Raw genomic sequence first — 14,813 nt, forward strand, 5'->3', positions numbered from 1 at the left:
GACTTTGGCCAGATCACCAGTGAGCTGGGAAACGGTCTTTTTTGTGTTTGTGTGAAGGAAATGCAGAGCCAAGTGCCAGAGGAGTATTACTGAGTTTTCATCCAGCCTGCCTCACCCTCTCCCCAGCCGAAGCCTGAATGACCATAGCAGGGTGTATGGCCCAAGGCACTGGGAGGCAGTGAATCCTGGACAGTGTGGTCAGCAGGGAGGGGCAGTAACCCCAGGCAAGAAAGGTTGGTCAGATGAGAATTGGAAAGTAACTTTTGCAGCTGGAAACAAATTTGCACCCTGCTGAGCATGAGGAAGAGATGATAGAGACCATGGAGACCTAAGGACTAATCCCCATGAGGGCAGCAACAGAATGGGACAGCACTGGCCAAAACAAAGCTGAAATGAGCGGCCCTCAGAAAAGAAACCATCTTCCCAGGGTCCAGCCACCTCCATCTCAGGGCCTGAGCTCAACAAGCTCCATTCCTCCAAACATAACCAGCAGGATGACTGGGATGCAACTGCTGCCTCCAGCCACCCGGAGAGGCAGCGGGGCTGGGACCAGGGTCCCACGGAGGGGAGCTGCTGCAGCACGGGTAAGGCCACCCCAGCTCCTCCACCCTCTGCCTGCTCGCACAGCTCCAAGGAGAGGGCTCAGCCAGGACAGGGGCTGAGTCATGCTCAGCCCCTGATAACCAGCCAGGACAACAGGCGGGTTCTCCTCTAGTTTTTAAACGCAGAACAATGCACCCGGTGTCTGTCTTGTCCGTCTGCCTGTCCCTTTGGCTAGATGCCCTCCCCACTCGGGGCCGCTGGGACCAAAATCAGTGATTCACTTCCCCCTTTGTAATGCTCGGCAGTTGCTGATTTTCCACTAAAGCACCACAGAAGAATGGGCAGCCTCAACACCAGCGTCTGTGTCTACAGGGGAGAGAGAAGCAGCCAGCCTTGGAAGCAGCAAATTGACCACAGACCAGAAACTTCCCCTTTCTTGGACTCTGCACAGGTTCCTCAGCAGGCAGACAGGATTCATGGCTCAGTCTGCAGGCCCCGGAGCACAGGAGAGGCATAGCTTAGAAAGCACTCAAGTTTATTATCAATTAGCTCACAAACATGCTGACAAGGATGACAGCTCTGTTAGGACTCAGGGAGGAGGGGGGAAAACGCACCATACAAGGCACCTGACTTTAAGCCCACCCACATTATGACCATAATTCCTGGCTCAGTTTATCATCCCCATGAGCAGCAGAGATAGCTCTGAAACGTGCCTGCTTCAGGCTTCCCACTGTCCCTCCTGTGGCTGCCTTTAGCCTTGGTACCCCCCATGCAAATCAGGGAGACAAAAAAGTCCAAAGGCCCCTGCTCCCCAAAGTCTGGCGGAAGGCAAGGGAAGTTCTCCTGCCCAGAACGGGCCACCTACCTCTTCCAGGCAGGAGACCTTCCGAGCTGAGCCAAGTAGGACCTGTGTACCACGAAGGCCACAGGAATGACCACTGGGTACCTTCATGCCCAATTCACTTGCAACCAGACCTCATGCCAGATGAGACACCAGACACCTGGACCATCATGGGGACATCAAGGTGAGTGGCAACCCTACTGCTTACCACAACAGAGCTCAACTTCCAAGGTGTCTCCTTGTATGTTCACCTCACAGTGCTACAGGCACAGCTCACAGAGTCAGATCACAGGGCAAGCAGGAAGGGAGTCATCCACATCCTTCCTTCCCTGCAAGACCTGAGGAGCACCTGAAGGCAGAGGTGCCACTGGCAACACCCTTTGCCTTGGGCACAGAAAGCACTGCCAAAGGGGGGCTGCACAGGCGTGAATGCAGCGTGTCAGGCTCCCTGCCCCACATGCACACTCAATGCTGCTGGACTGACAGGGCTCTCTTGCCACAGCTAGCACAGGGCTGTCACAGAGCCCACACGGCTCTTGCTTTGGGCTCTCTCCTATGCCATCTTGCAGTGGTAACTTCTCCCTGCTGTGCCTGACACACATGCCAATGGCTGGCCAAGGTTTCTTTGGCTCTCTTGTGCTACAAACTGCAACAACAGAAGTGCAAGTCTGTGGGACAGTAAAGTCACAGGGTGTCTGCCCTATGCCACCAAGCTCAGTCCCTCCACCACCACCACCCTGGCATCTTCCCTCCTCTGGCCCCCAACGCAGTGCTGGTGGTGTAGAGCCACCCTAACTGGCTCCAGCCTGCAGTGTAGTGCATCAGAACAAAGACAGAGAAGGAGATGGGCTGTGAAGTCTACTTTTCTCTGCTCAGGAGTTACAAGACACTGCGTAAGTGACCCTCTCTAAACACAGAGACAGCTAACAGGTTCTTTTTAACCAGTCTCTGGGGGTCTAATTTGCTTCTTAGCCAAAGTGACTGCTCACACATCTCCACACAGCTCTTTGCTGACATTAAATGCCCTTCATGCCACCCGCCACTCTGGGAGTGCTCTTCTTTGCTTTCATGTATTAGGGAGTGAGCAACTGACTCTCTGGAAGAAGTCCAGCTCTCCAAGCATGGGAACAACACCTGCCTGGCCCAGCAAAGCTGCAGAAACATGCCCTGTGCAAGGCTATGACACTGGGCTGTCACCAGGAGCAGCAGATCGTGCTCCCAGCTGGATCCATCAGACCTTAGTGCTGATCCATGAATTGTCCAGAACTGTGATTTCCAAATGCCAAGCATGATGAAGTGCTGTTTGCAATCTGCCTGTCTCCAGAGCTGAAATGCAGGCTGGTGCCTCCCAGGAAAATCAAAATGCAGCCTACAACCCCTCCGAGATTCAAGTGAAGCCAGCAGAGGAACCAAGCCAGGCAACTGAATTACAAACGCCACATCTGGGCCAAACTCTGCACACTCCATAGACTAAACCAGGGATTTAGAGGGAGGCCAGGCGAGCTTCCACCCCCCTGGCAGAACCACCCAGCCTGGCCTGTGGTGTGTGCAGTGAGTGGTAGGAAAGATGGGTGGCTGCATGGCCCTCCTCTCCTCAGCACAGCTCCTTTGGGCTGAAGCAGTGAGAACGCTGCTCCAGTCAGCTCCCCTGCCTGCATGCACGGGATGGCGTTCAGCAGCAAAAACAGCCACAGCACTGCTGCCAGACACAGCCATACAGCTGCGCTCATGCCTTGGTGAGAAGAGACCCATCCAGATGTGTCTTAACAGCTGCCACACATGATGGTCTCTATCAATGCCACCGTCTTACTGCAAGTATCAACCCACAGCCACAGCTTTTGCCTCGTTGCAAAACCAGGCATAAGATGCTGGCACAGTTGGAGAGCTGGGCTGTCCACCAGGCAACGTGACCATCCCACAGAAGGTTCAGCCACCACCACCAGCCATGGCAGTGCCTCCTCTGCCCCTCTCCTCCTCCCTGTGCTCCCCAGCACAGTGAGCAGCAGCCCCTGCGTGGCAGGGGAAGGACGTGTATTTGGGGCAAAGGCATACAAGAGATGAGGACAGCACATCAACCTGCCCTTGTGCCCACAAGCACACCAAGCTCTCCAACCCAAAGAGCCCTCTGCCTCCACAAGACACAACTGTGAGCTGAGGACCCAGTCCCTGTCTAATGAAACCTGCTGCAGAGGCATCAGCCACCGAAAACCCCCCTGCCAGCTGCAGGGAGGTCACTCGTCTACCCCATACAGCAGGGAGAAAACAAGCACTCTTAGAGTTTCATCTCCATCTTGTTGACTAGAAACACTCCCTCCACCAGGCTGACAACTTCAAAGCCCTGAAAAAACACTTCAGCCCATTCATCCTCACACCCACATGCACCCTGGGGAGTGGGGAGAGCCAGCTGCCTGCCCCTCGCTTTACATACGACATTGAGAGGGCAGGCAAGCCTCTCATCCCAGGCGCGCGAATGGGGTGAAGAGCTTGTGGCTGCCGACACACACAGCTGGCATGAGAGCAACAGGGTGGAGAAGAGATGTGTATTGTCCTCTCTTCTGGAGAAGGGGAGGCTTTTCATCTACAGCAGGAGGTGCTGGGAAGTCTCCCACTCACCCTGGGAACACTGTGGATCTAAGACATATCTTAAGCTAAAAGCATTGTTGAACACCCAGCAGGACTTGCCCTTTGAATCTATTAGCTTGATGTAGCTAGGTCTCCTCACATCTCTCCATCTCCAGCCACACATAGGATTCCCTCACCCACACTCAAGCCATGAGAGCTGTTTTGGGATGTGACATTTTTCTGCCCACTCTCAAAGTCTCAGCCCTGCTGAGGATCAATGAGCATCGCGGTGATTTCTATTCTCTACTGTTCTGCACTGGCTCCATCCCTCCAGTTGCTCACTAGCCAGAAGACCAGAGCCTGGGTAGCGACCAGGAGTGCTCCTGGCCACATATGCATGATGCCTGATAGCAAAGCCACTGCTCCAGGAGTACCATGACCATGAAATCTGCTCTCACATCTCTCCCACATGATCTTCAATATCCATGCCAAGGACCAGAAGGGAGAAGCAGGTTTCACAGCATCCCTGGTGGGAAGGGGTCCAGAGCAGGCAGAAAGGCTGCGCCTGCCTTGGCAGCACCTGGGCTCCAGCTCCTCAGCAATGCAGCTCCAAAGTACTGGAGAAGGCAAAGCTCCAGTGTCATTATCACCTGTCATTACATCCCTGGGAGAGTTTGGCACTTTGCTGTTGTAGAAAGCCTCATAGCTGAAAAATTAGCATGGCCACCCTGCCAAGGCTACAGGCAACCTAATACACCCTGTCTGCCCCCTCCAGATAGCCTCAGACTCCAAGTATGCTCCCCATCCTTCAAGGCCAGCGTTTGGCTCAGTTTTGCAGATGTGGGTCTGTTAACCATTCCCCTCAGCTCCCTCCCTCCCTCCTTTTGTAGTTCTCGGAATTCCTTCCAATTTGTCAAGATCTTTTCTGGCAATAAAGAATACCTTGACTCAGTGCAAGACCTCAGGGTGCACAGGAAAAAAACCCACAAGGCTCAGGTCTTTTGCCTCGAAGGTCCTAAGCACTGCCAGTCTCTCGTGTGCAGCTTCACTGCATATTACTCTCTGGTGCCTAATTTGCTATTCATTCCTACTCTGCAAAATCTCAGCCTCTCCTTCTTCCAGATTTCTTCCTCCCATGGAGGATTATTTTCCTTTGGCTGTAACAGATAATATTTTTCCAGCCTGAATCTCTTCTTAATTCCTTCTTAGTTTCTTCATGTCCCTGAAGAGAGTCTCCATGCAAGTGAGACAAAAATGAGGTGGTGCAGGGAGCTGGGTACCAATCCCACCCAGCACCAAGGACTCACGGCAGCATTTCTCAGGATGCTTCTGAAGAAAGGAGAGGAGAACAAGCATGTCTTATATGGAGACTTCTGCATCTCCATTTCAACTGTTTCAAACCAGCTTCAACTCACCCCTTTTGTGTTGCCAGCACTTGGTGATATATGGAAAACACTCAGAACCAGAGAGAACAGCTTTGATTTTGCTCAAGTACCAGCTTAAACCAAATAAGGCAGCATAGAGTCAGGTATGAGAAACTGCAGCATAATCCATATGCACAAGGGAGCTGAAAGCAAGCTGGATGACAATCCTAATTCAGGCATTAGGGAAAAACTCTCCAGCATTTGATCATGTGGCCTTAGCACTCTTCTAACATCATTCTTTTTTATACAACTGCTATATAAACTGTATTGTCATAAATGTCCCAAATGATACATGTATAGTATATAAAATAGACTATAAACTGGATTTTCTGTACTACCTAACCTACCACATGTGCAATGCAATTGCCCTGCACCCTGCTCTCTTGCATGTAGTATCACACTAAGCCAACAGTAGCATTTTTCTTTCAGTTAGAAGGAAAAGCGCATTTGAACTTTTTCTCCCAAATGCTAGAAGGTGAATTGAGCTATAGGAATGGCTCCCAAGGAGGTGCAGGAGAACCAGGCCTAATGTAAAGACCATATTTGGAATTTAAAAGGAGCCTGAAAAGCCAGCTATCCTCTTGCTGCTCTGAAGTGTATGCAACCCCCTAAAAAGTAAATACATAAAACACATAAACCAGAATGGTGCTGACAGCTTTAAAACACTAGAAAGTAGAGCAACTGTATCTGGTGCCAGGCTAGAGAAGGTCTATCATGTAATTTAAAAATAGAAGTATTTTTATGTAAGAAAAATGACATTTACGCTCCTCTTGCGTAGCTTGAGTTTCTCCTTTAGGTTTCCCAGCCAGCTTGCCAAGGGCGTTCAACTATGTCAAAGCAGGAGAGGGGCTGGGATCTGGAGCTTATGGAGATCTCATTGCCCTGAGTGGAATCTCTTCTCACTTATTCTCACATGGCCTGGCACCAGATTTTTAGCTTCAATTTTTTAACAAGGGCTCAGATATCTACTGAAAGCTGGCTCTGGATCAAGGAACGCAAATGCTTGGCCACCTTGTGAAAACTGTATTGCCAAAGGTAAGCACCTTAGTGCTGCAATTAGGGCTTACCTGCACCAGGGAAATGTGCCATTCAAGTAATAAGCATAAAGATGCCACAGTGGCATAGGCAAGGCTGTGGCACCAGTGGTTTATCCCAGGAATTCAGTGTCACCACACTATGGATTTTCTGGGCTGGTTCCATCCTGAGCAAAGTAGGAAACCTGCCACAGCCCCTGCCATGGGAATGCACTGACACTGGAGGGTTCTCCTCAGCCAGGGTCAGCTTTTATTTTCTCTGCTATTTGGGTAAAAATAAATTGTAACCTTCATAAATGTAAAGTGAGCAACAGTCATAATTGAGCAGAAGAACAGGAGGTGCGTTCAGTAGGTATGTGGCTAGTATAGACCTCCTCCTAGTACTATACGTACCCTGGACAAATAGTCCTGGACACTCAGCAGTAACCCAAGTAAGGCAGAAAAAAACTCCCCCTTTTCTCATAAATATGGAAAAGTTCAAAGCTGGCAAGACAGAAGGCTCCAGATCCTGCTTTAACAATTAAGACAAATCTGTCTCTTTGGAGCAGCATGTTTAAAAATCAAGTGATCTCACAATGAACTTTCATTTTATCTGCTAGTCGTCCGTGACAAACTGATCAAGCTGATTTTGCCAAGCCACAGTTCTCAATGTCATGTTTTTGGTGGCCACCTCAGGGTGGAGACCTTTACGTTCACCCATGGGCTCCACTCTCCTCTGCAAAGGACCATTCTAGATGTATGACTGCCACCAGAATGGAAGCTGGCTTCAGCCCATTTTCAAAAGGGGGCAAATACACTCTCTTCATCCAGCAACCTCTGCCACACACCCAAGATCCTGCTTTCTGCTTCCTCCCTGCTGTTCTCATCCTTAGCTTCCAGGAGAGACAATAGAGATTTTGACAGAGCCTCCCTGCTGGCATGAGGTTCCTGGTATCTCCAGGCCAGGAGTGCTTGCCACAACTCCTCAAGGGCTGTATATAGCCCTTCCTCTCATCAGGAAGGGAGGAGATGTCTCCTCTAGGGTGCTGAAGATCAGGAGTCAATGGGGCAGACATGTCACAACTCAGCCTCTTCCTTTTCCATCCTGAAAACACCAGGCAACTCCCAGCAACTGCCTTGCCTAAACAGAGCCCTCTCAGAGGAAGCTCCCTGTCCTGAAGCGCTTAGCTGCATTAAACTGTCTGCACAGTGTCTCAGCACCTTATACAACAGTTATGTCCTTTTACCTTGCCTGGGTTGATGGGAAAATGCTCTGCAGGTCCTAGTTATCTCTTCTTTTCTGTGAAGAAGAAGGATGCCTTGCTTCCCAGGACACACATCCCATCTGGGCAGCACGGCTCCCTTGCCTCGATGCCAGTTACAGATGTATATGTGGCACTCCTGCAGGGGGACCCGTGTCGGGTGGCAGTGGCAGGACCCTCCTCGCACGCTGCCTGGAGTCAGAGGCAGTGGCTGCCCATCCTGACAGTGAGGGGCAGAGGCACAAACCCTCCCCACTCCCTGCTAAATAAACAGGAATTCTGCTGATACTCCAGCCTTAGGAAAACAAAGCTGTTTCCATTTAGCTTGGCTTCTGGATCGAGGTGCAGCTCCACCCGCACAATCATCACTGGGGCTTTGCTTCTCCAGGCCGAGATTCAGGCTGAGATCAAGAGGAGGGAGGATTTGCAGCTAGTCCATGCCGGGAGGGCCTCTAACACCCCCAGGATTTTACTCTCCAGAGCACTCCCTGTTCCAAACAGCACAGTGCAGGGCCTCCGGCTTCTGCAGCAGCTAACAAGTCCCCACAGGCTCCCTCAGACACCCAACTCTAAACCTCCACTGAACCATGGCCTGCTGAAGCAACTTGGGAAGTGGTACTCATTAGCCTGTATTCAAGGGATAAGTCTGAGCATCACCAGCTCTGCTGTCAGCAAAGTAAACCCAGAGATGCCCTTCTGGCCATGTCTTCCCCTGGGCAATGCTGTCCTCAGGTACGGCTGGGAATGCCTTCTTCTTTAGTTCCAGGAATAGAAAACGGGCACTGTAAAGGCAAGCCAAGGACGCAGTAACTCCTTCCCAGTAGCTCTCCAGATAGCACTGATGGCTATGTGTAACACTGCAGCACTGACACCTGTGCTCAGCACAACATTCTGGCTGATGCCCACATCTGCAAATGGATCTATTACAGCTACATTAGGAATGTCCACAGATCCATTTTCTAACCTTCGCATCCGCCAGGTGCAAAGCCCCTCAACCAGTACAACCAATTGTGTATGACAAGTACAACCCTGCTGTCAAGGAGCTGCTACTTCTCACCAAGGCTGAGGGCAGAAGACTGACAGTCACCTATCTTCTGCTATCAGTCATGCTTCCTGGGCTCTCCCAGCAGGGAAGATACAGAAAGCATCACTGTTTCTGCTTCCAGGTGTAAGTGAGCTCTGGAGAGCCTGAGCATATGTACCAGAAACAGGGCCATGGAAACAGGCAGCTGCCCGGTCATGCTCTTCACCAAGACTTTATAGGATCCTCCAGACTCCAAAAGACTTCCTACCTCCAGACCAGGCTACTCTCCACAGTGAAGGGGCAGTCATCGAAAGCAGCAAGTTCAACTAGCTGAGAAAATCATTTTAAAGCAGACCTACCGCTCAGGCAAGCGGGGAATATTCTGGTCCAGGCAGTTCCTGAATAATCCAGGAGGCTCTCCTAACTCTTTCCGAAGCCTAACTTCAGAACACACTGAAACAAAATCAACCCCATCTCTGCTTAGAGAGCAGGTCTCTGGGGAGGATTCATGGTTTTTTGTCGTGGTTTAAGCTTTTGTTTCATTTTCATATGGCTTCTAATACAGCACTGTTCTACTGCCTTAGAGCTTCTGATTGCTAGCTCCATACAAACACACATAAAGCCAATATACACACAAATAAAAAAAAGGAGAAAAAAAAATTATTCATGTGAGGATTCATTTCCTGCCTTGGTGCAGCAAGATAAAGCTTAGAGGTCTACAAGCTCCCAGTCTTGCGCAATTCTTCCTTGTTAGCCATGTGAATGTGCAAGGAGGTTGGGGACTGGTCTCATAGTCTTCTCACAACAACTGACCTGGAACCACCAGTGTCGTCCATCCACCAAGCCACCCAAGAGCTTCTTTTAACTCTTCCTTATCAACAAATGATAAAGCAAGCCAGCTGCTGTGGGATCATGGTGGACTGACTAGAGAAAGTCAGTGTCAGATCAGAACTACCCATCCTTATCCTAGAGACTAAGGACTGGAAAACCACAGCTGTTCCCTTCAGACTTGACACTGAATTGAACTCCAGTGAAGGTGACCCCGAGTTTGCAGTGCCCAATAATCTATTCTCATACTTGCACATATGAGTAAGATCTACCTAGCTCTGGGAAGGCCAATATGCTTCTTGTTTTTGCTGCTACAGCCCAACTGTTTGGAGAAAGCCTGGTGCAAAAGCACAGAAAGTTACTTTAGTGGTGGCACAGAAAGAGATGATGTTAGATAGATAATAGGCCAGGTTGGACAGTGCCTTAAGTGACATAGTCTAGTGTGAGGTGTCCCTGCCCATGGCAGGGGGGCTGAAATGAGAAGATCTTAAGGTCCTTCCCAACCCAAACCATTCTGTGATTCTATGATTCTATGCTGTAACTACAAGAAGCAGGGTCCAAGTTCAGCTAAGTCTAAAAGCATGGTTTCATGAGACAAATGACCCATCTAATATGTAGCTTCCCACAAAGGCGAGTCTACCCGTCTCCTTTCCTCCACTGCTAGCCTTGCAATTCTGCCCAATTCTTCTGGTCCCCATGATTTTTCAATGAGCCAGTTTTAGCTCATTGAAGTGGCAGAAAATTATCCTTAATTTGCTGGGGGTTTTTTTGCTGGTTTATTGAACTGAGCCAGCTTACCCAGAGGCCAGATGAAGAGTAATGCCACTGCAGGGGCAAGAGTGGGAGGGCAAGGCTAGGCGCAGTAACAGCAGGAGTGCTCTTTGGCTGCAGATGCTCACTCTTACAGGCTCCACAGCAAGCCCAGAAGTTGGCAGGCTGAAGGGGCCACTCAGAAATATTTGGGCAATAACTCATTTAACAGCAGCAATGCTTTTATGGCATGCTAGTTGCACGCAACATGTTATATGGGCCACAGACAAAACCCAAGCAACTGAATTGTATGGGAAAACACCCAGGGGCTGCAGTGAGGCATTTCAATGGTGACCAGTGCCAGGGCACAGGCAGCCCCCCAGCATCCTGCAAAGCAGGGCTGCTACACAATGCCCAGGCAGGAAAAGCAGCAGCTTGAGGCACAGTACCCAGAGGTGCAGTGAGAAATCCCTCTTGGATTTCTCTAAGACATGCACAGCAGCCTCGACAAATCCTTGAGGATGGGTCCAGAAGGCAGCCAGTAGTGGATGTGTCCCAGGGTCCTACCTGAGGCCATCACAAAGGATGGATGTCAAATGCTCTCGCTGAAGTGTGTGATAAGGCAATGTCCTATGGCCTCCATAGGAAGGGAAGGAGGAAAGGCATGGCATGGTCCTTGATGGAGTCCTATTTCCCTGGGACAGCGCCAGAGGATTTAAGGTACAGCAGGCAGCTGGGCATTCAGCAATCCCAGCTCAGTGACTGCTAGACGCCGCGTCTGACTGTGTGGACAGGAATGCTCTGCCAGTGCAGGCACAGCCCCTTGTCCTCTGTGCAGAGCCTGAGGTCATGTTCCTTACTGGGAAAGCCTTCAACAGGTGCTCTATCTACAAGGGCACTGCTCTCTGTCCCCTGCAGCCCCTCCACACACTGCGGCACACAGGGGTAGGAGGAGGTCACCACTGCGGGGAAGCTCGTCAGCAATGGCCGGGATTGCAGGCATGTGCTAGGGCTGCGTGCTTGTTCGGGCACCAAGCCCCTCTCAGGGCACTGATGACAGGGGCCTGGCCATCTCTTCCCACCAGCATCACCTCTGCCTTGACTGAATTTGGTTCCCATCAGATAATCTTTCACTTGGGCACCGAGGTATGCCAGCTTCAGTGAACTACTTGGTGTCAGTCAATTCCCCATCAGCCATTTGAGCCCCTCCAAAATTGTACATGGCTGAAACTAAGTGCCTAGAAATGTCTCCAGCCCATGAATTGCCTCTGCTTCTGAAGAAACAGAAAGGCAACAGCTACGTTAGGTGCAAGAGGCATGTTAAAATCAACTTCAGGAATACAGCAAAACAAAGGCCAAATTACTCTCTCCTTGAGCTGCTCTAAGTGGCATTGATGGAGAAAGTCAAAACAGCTCAGAGAAGAGAAGGAGAAATGGAAGTTACCTCCTGGTTAGACACCTGTAATTTGCTGTAATGTTTTCTTGACTATGACTAAGGGACTTCTGCTGGAAGACACATGTAAATTCTCTTCTGTGGTGGCTACCAACAAAACCAGTCCTCCTGGCCCAGCAACTGAGAAAGCAGAAGCAAGAAAGACAAGGGCTTTTAGGGGTGGTGCATTCTAACACTTTGCTCCCATGTCCATGGACCCTTACAGAACAGCAGAAATGATTCAGAAAAAAACCAAAACCAAAACAAAAACCAACCAACCAAAACAAAGCCAAAACCAAACACCATGTGCCTGTTGTATAGCAGCAGGCACCATTCCCACCTCTTCATCTCCACTGAGCTGCAGCCTAGCAGCAGTGCTTGTCAGGGAAAGGCATCTTTCCCACCTTTACTGCCTTCTTCAGCAGAAAACTCACAGCTCCAGCAGGACTTCACAAAACGCAAAGTGTGGAAGAGTTGCAGCTTGGGTACAAGAGCACCTCAGCACCGACCTGAGTCAGGTGGGCTGAAGACATAAGCTCTTCCTCACCCAAATGATCGGACAATGCCATAGCTGTCATCCTGAGCTTAATACACACCTCGGACCTCCTGCATGGACCTCTGTGATCTCCAACAGCTGCATCTTTGTTTTTGTACCAAATAAACAGGCACCTGCCTGGGTACAGCAAGGTGGCACAGAAATATGGATAAAACGGCTCAGTAACTAGACCTAGAGCCTACCAGGAGACATCTCTGAGTATCATCACTTTGTTTATACCAGCACTCAATGGCATAGATTAGTAGCACCTCAGATCTATGTACTCTTCTGTAGGTACTACTATTGCTCTAAACACATCCTCTTGGGAAAGAGATTTAACCCCTACTCCTCAATCCACCTTGCTGCTACCACAAAGGCTCTTCACCAACTGGACATGGGAAAACTGCTGAACTTCACAGTTCTCCTTCCGCATGGAACCATTACTTGCCTGTCCCATTCCTGCATGTGCCTGGAGACTGTGACACAGTGCTGGAGACAAACCAAGTCCCTTGGAGGGACAGCAAGACCCAATCCCCTTACATCAGCTCCCACAGGCTGGGGAGGAGCCTCCCCCAGGAGCCAAGGTGCCTGGTCTCACGAAGCAGAGGCTGTGGCCTGACTGCGCATGGCGTTATCTGTCTGTGGGTTTGGAGGAGCATCCTGCCAGGAACTAGGTTTCACTTACACAGCTGGGACGTGCCGTGGGACGGGTTCCTGAGCCCCTTGTAGGGATGTATCCCGCCCTGCCGTGCTGGTCCTCCTCCGGAGGGAGCTCGCAGGGGGCTGGAAGGCAGGAGTGGCACCAGGTGGGTGGTACTCCTGCTCGGGAACGACTTCTTCACACCGGGAGCCCTGAAAGCCTGAGCGACACGTACAGACCTGGGGCCGGCTGCAGGAGCCCTTGTTCTGGCACGGCGGGTCGCAGACAGCTGAGGAGACACAGAAAGGCAGTTAGTGGACATGGGGCTCAGCCCCATGGTGGTGGCACCCATTTGGGGTAGCACAACAAGGGCGGTTCTGTCTCTTCTCTGCAGGCAGATGACCTTCAAAGTCTCGGTCTTACTGCTGCCATGGGTCCCTAACACAAGGTCACCTCCATCAGAGACTTTTTTCTGTTCCCACTTCTCTTCATTGGTCTCTGCAGAGCTCTTCTCCAATAATACTGATTTCAGAAAGCTCATAAATAAGCAGCATGGTCTCTAGGGCATGTACGGCCTCCAGCATTGCCTATAGCACTCTTGGCAGAAATAGAACCTCAATCCCAAAGCAAGGGATTGCGTGTTACCTTTACTCTGTTCTGGGGTCTGATTTGCATGATCCTCCTCCCCACCATGGCCTGTCCCCTCCAGAGCTTTCCAGCCCTCCCTCCACAGCTGATTTTAGGGTCACTGCTCTCAAATTCCTCCACAGCTATGGGGACTTACAGTTCATTAACTTCATGCCCAAATCACTCTCTGAGCCTGTGTGTGTTCCTAATTACAGAACACCAGCTTCTATTTGCACCCCGGGAGGAAAGTGCTATTAATTATATGCTAGACCCTAACACTTCCCAAGTCAGAAAACTGGGAAAGTCAGAAAACTGGGAAGATGCCAAACTTGGTTTATAGCCCAGACAGTAAGAGCCAGGAAACCACAGCCTTCTCAGGTAGGACCAGGCTCGCTGCTCCAAGCAAGACTAATAGAAAAGGCACTGAAAACAGTGTCATCCTTCAAAGAAGGAAAGGGACAGCTGGCCAAAGGGTAATGAAACCTTGTTTGACACACAAGGTGGATGGGTTTAAACATGCAGCCACCACTTCTGCTGAGGACCCCTTCCTCAGGACACCCCCAGGGAGGCTGAACGTGCATCCGACATCCCACCATATTTGCACACAGCTGCTGGGTTTTCCTAGCACATTCCTCCCTCTCTAGCTGCGCTCTCCATCCCCATGAGATCCAAGCACGCCTGTGAGAAGCAGTGCTTCTAGACAACAAACACACAGAGCTCTCGCCTCACGTGCCATGCTCCTGACAGCAAGCAAAGGAAGTCCTTGTGCAGACTCTGAGGTCCTTTCACAGCAGTATCACCACCAGAACCCTTCCCTCACCCTAAACTGGACCGCCATCAGCTTTTCCTAACTAGATCAGGGATATGTTGGCCGGAATGCTCCATTTGACTGTTATTACCATGTTAACAGGAAGAGAGAGAGATCTCAAGACAAGGGAGAACCCAAGTCACGTAGAGCTGTATAGGTTAAAGCCAGAGGTTTTGATGAAATCCCCCAGTAAAATAAATCAGCCACCACTGCAGACTCTGGAACAGAGACAGGGTCCTAGTCAGGCAGGAATTAACCATGTCTCTGGGAAGTCTGGCACTCCAAAAGTTGATGTAATTTATAATATAAAAACTCAGCTGTGATTTAAATAGGCTGCCAGTCCCCACCATTATCTCGCAATAAATGCCTGTTTTAACAAATGCCACGAGACCAGGAAGCCTGCCATTGAAAACAACTGCTTCATGTGCTGAAATACTGCACAGCTGTGATGCTGGGACCTGGGACCACAGCAGTTCTCACAACCTCTCCCACTAACAACGTTCATGGTTGTGTTAGGCTGTACC

General features: G+C 50.4%; 1 protein-coding gene across 1 annotated transcript in view; it reads right to left on the minus strand.

Moving 5' to 3' along the window:
- LTBP2 (latent transforming growth factor beta binding protein 2) overlaps positions 1–14,813 on the minus strand; it is a gene marked incomplete at both ends in the record, with an annotated part of 59,672 nt that overhangs the window by 40,764 nt on the left and 4,095 nt on the right. The window contains one exon of the mRNA XM_010017594.1: positions 12,900–13,143. Within this exon, the coding sequence (XP_010015896.1) occupies positions 12,900–13,143 (244 nt within the window). The remainder of the gene's footprint in view (positions 1–12,899; positions 13,144–14,813) is intronic.

Source organism: Nestor notabilis, unplaced genomic scaffold, assembly GCF_000696875.1.
Source record: "Nestor notabilis isolate BGI_N333 unplaced genomic scaffold, ASM69687v1 scaffold4567, whole genome shotgun sequence".
Lineage (NCBI taxonomy): Eukaryota > Metazoa > Chordata > Aves > Psittaciformes > Psittacidae > Nestor > Nestor notabilis.